Source organism: Wasmannia auropunctata, unplaced genomic scaffold (genome assembly GCF_000956235.1).
Source record: "Wasmannia auropunctata unplaced genomic scaffold, wasmannia.A_1.0 LD336074.1, whole genome shotgun sequence".
Lineage (NCBI taxonomy): Eukaryota > Metazoa > Arthropoda > Insecta > Hymenoptera > Formicidae > Wasmannia > Wasmannia auropunctata.
In genome coordinates this window covers 732,046-732,787 of record NW_012026816.1, presented here as the reverse complement: position 1 = coordinate 732,787, position 742 = coordinate 732,046, and the positions used below count along the sequence as shown (strand labels likewise).

The window sequence follows — 742 nt, the reverse complement described above, 5'->3', positions numbered from 1 at the left end:
ACAATCAGTATTTCTAATTATATCAAAGTGTTCTTCTATTTATGATTTTGATTTCTTATGATTTATTATTATGTTTTTATTACAGTTATTTTAATGACACACTGGACACGCAAACACTTGCAAAATACGACGCGGTAACCAATACACCTGACATCTAAAGAAAGATGATATATCATGTCCATTGACTACCGCGTGTCGTATGTGCAGTCTTAATTCTTATTTGCCGCGCGGTTAGCGTTTCCGTATCTAGTGTGCAGGAGCCATAAGAGTAAAATACAATTTATTCATGATGTAGACAGACAAATCGATAAGGTTAGGTTAGGTTATGTAAAGTATATTTCGTTACATGATATGCATGATGCATCACTTATCCTTATGCTCACAATATAAACAAAATTACTCGTATATTCATTAATAATACTTACTGGTTTTGCGATATCCATCTCGAATAATGTCCACAATTTGGCCCATCAACTTTTTACAACAAGAATATGGCGCGTTTCGGCTGCACACTGGACGCGGAAGCGGAAAATGCTTGCCGCGCGGCAAAATGCGACGCGGTATAACATAATTTTGCACTGTATAATATATAGTTTTCCTTGTTACATTGCTCACATGTCTATAAATTAATTAACACATACTATAACACGATATATTATAAACAGAGAACTCTTACTGAAAAATATATGATTATATACATATATATATATACGTATATAAAATAATAATTATGAAAACTTTT

General features: G+C 32.5%; 1 protein-coding gene across 1 annotated transcript in view; it reads right to left on the bottom strand.

Moving 5' to 3' along the window:
• Window positions 1-489, bottom strand: part of LOC105449726 — a 16,430-nt gene extending 15,941 nt beyond the window's left edge. Inside the window, exon 1 of the mRNA XM_011689109.1 lies at window positions 426-489. Coding sequence (XP_011687411.1) covers window positions 426-443 — 18 coding nt within the window. The 5' untranslated portion in view covers window positions 444-489. The remainder of the gene's footprint in view (window positions 1-425) is intronic.
• Window positions 490-742: the final 253 nt, after the last annotated feature.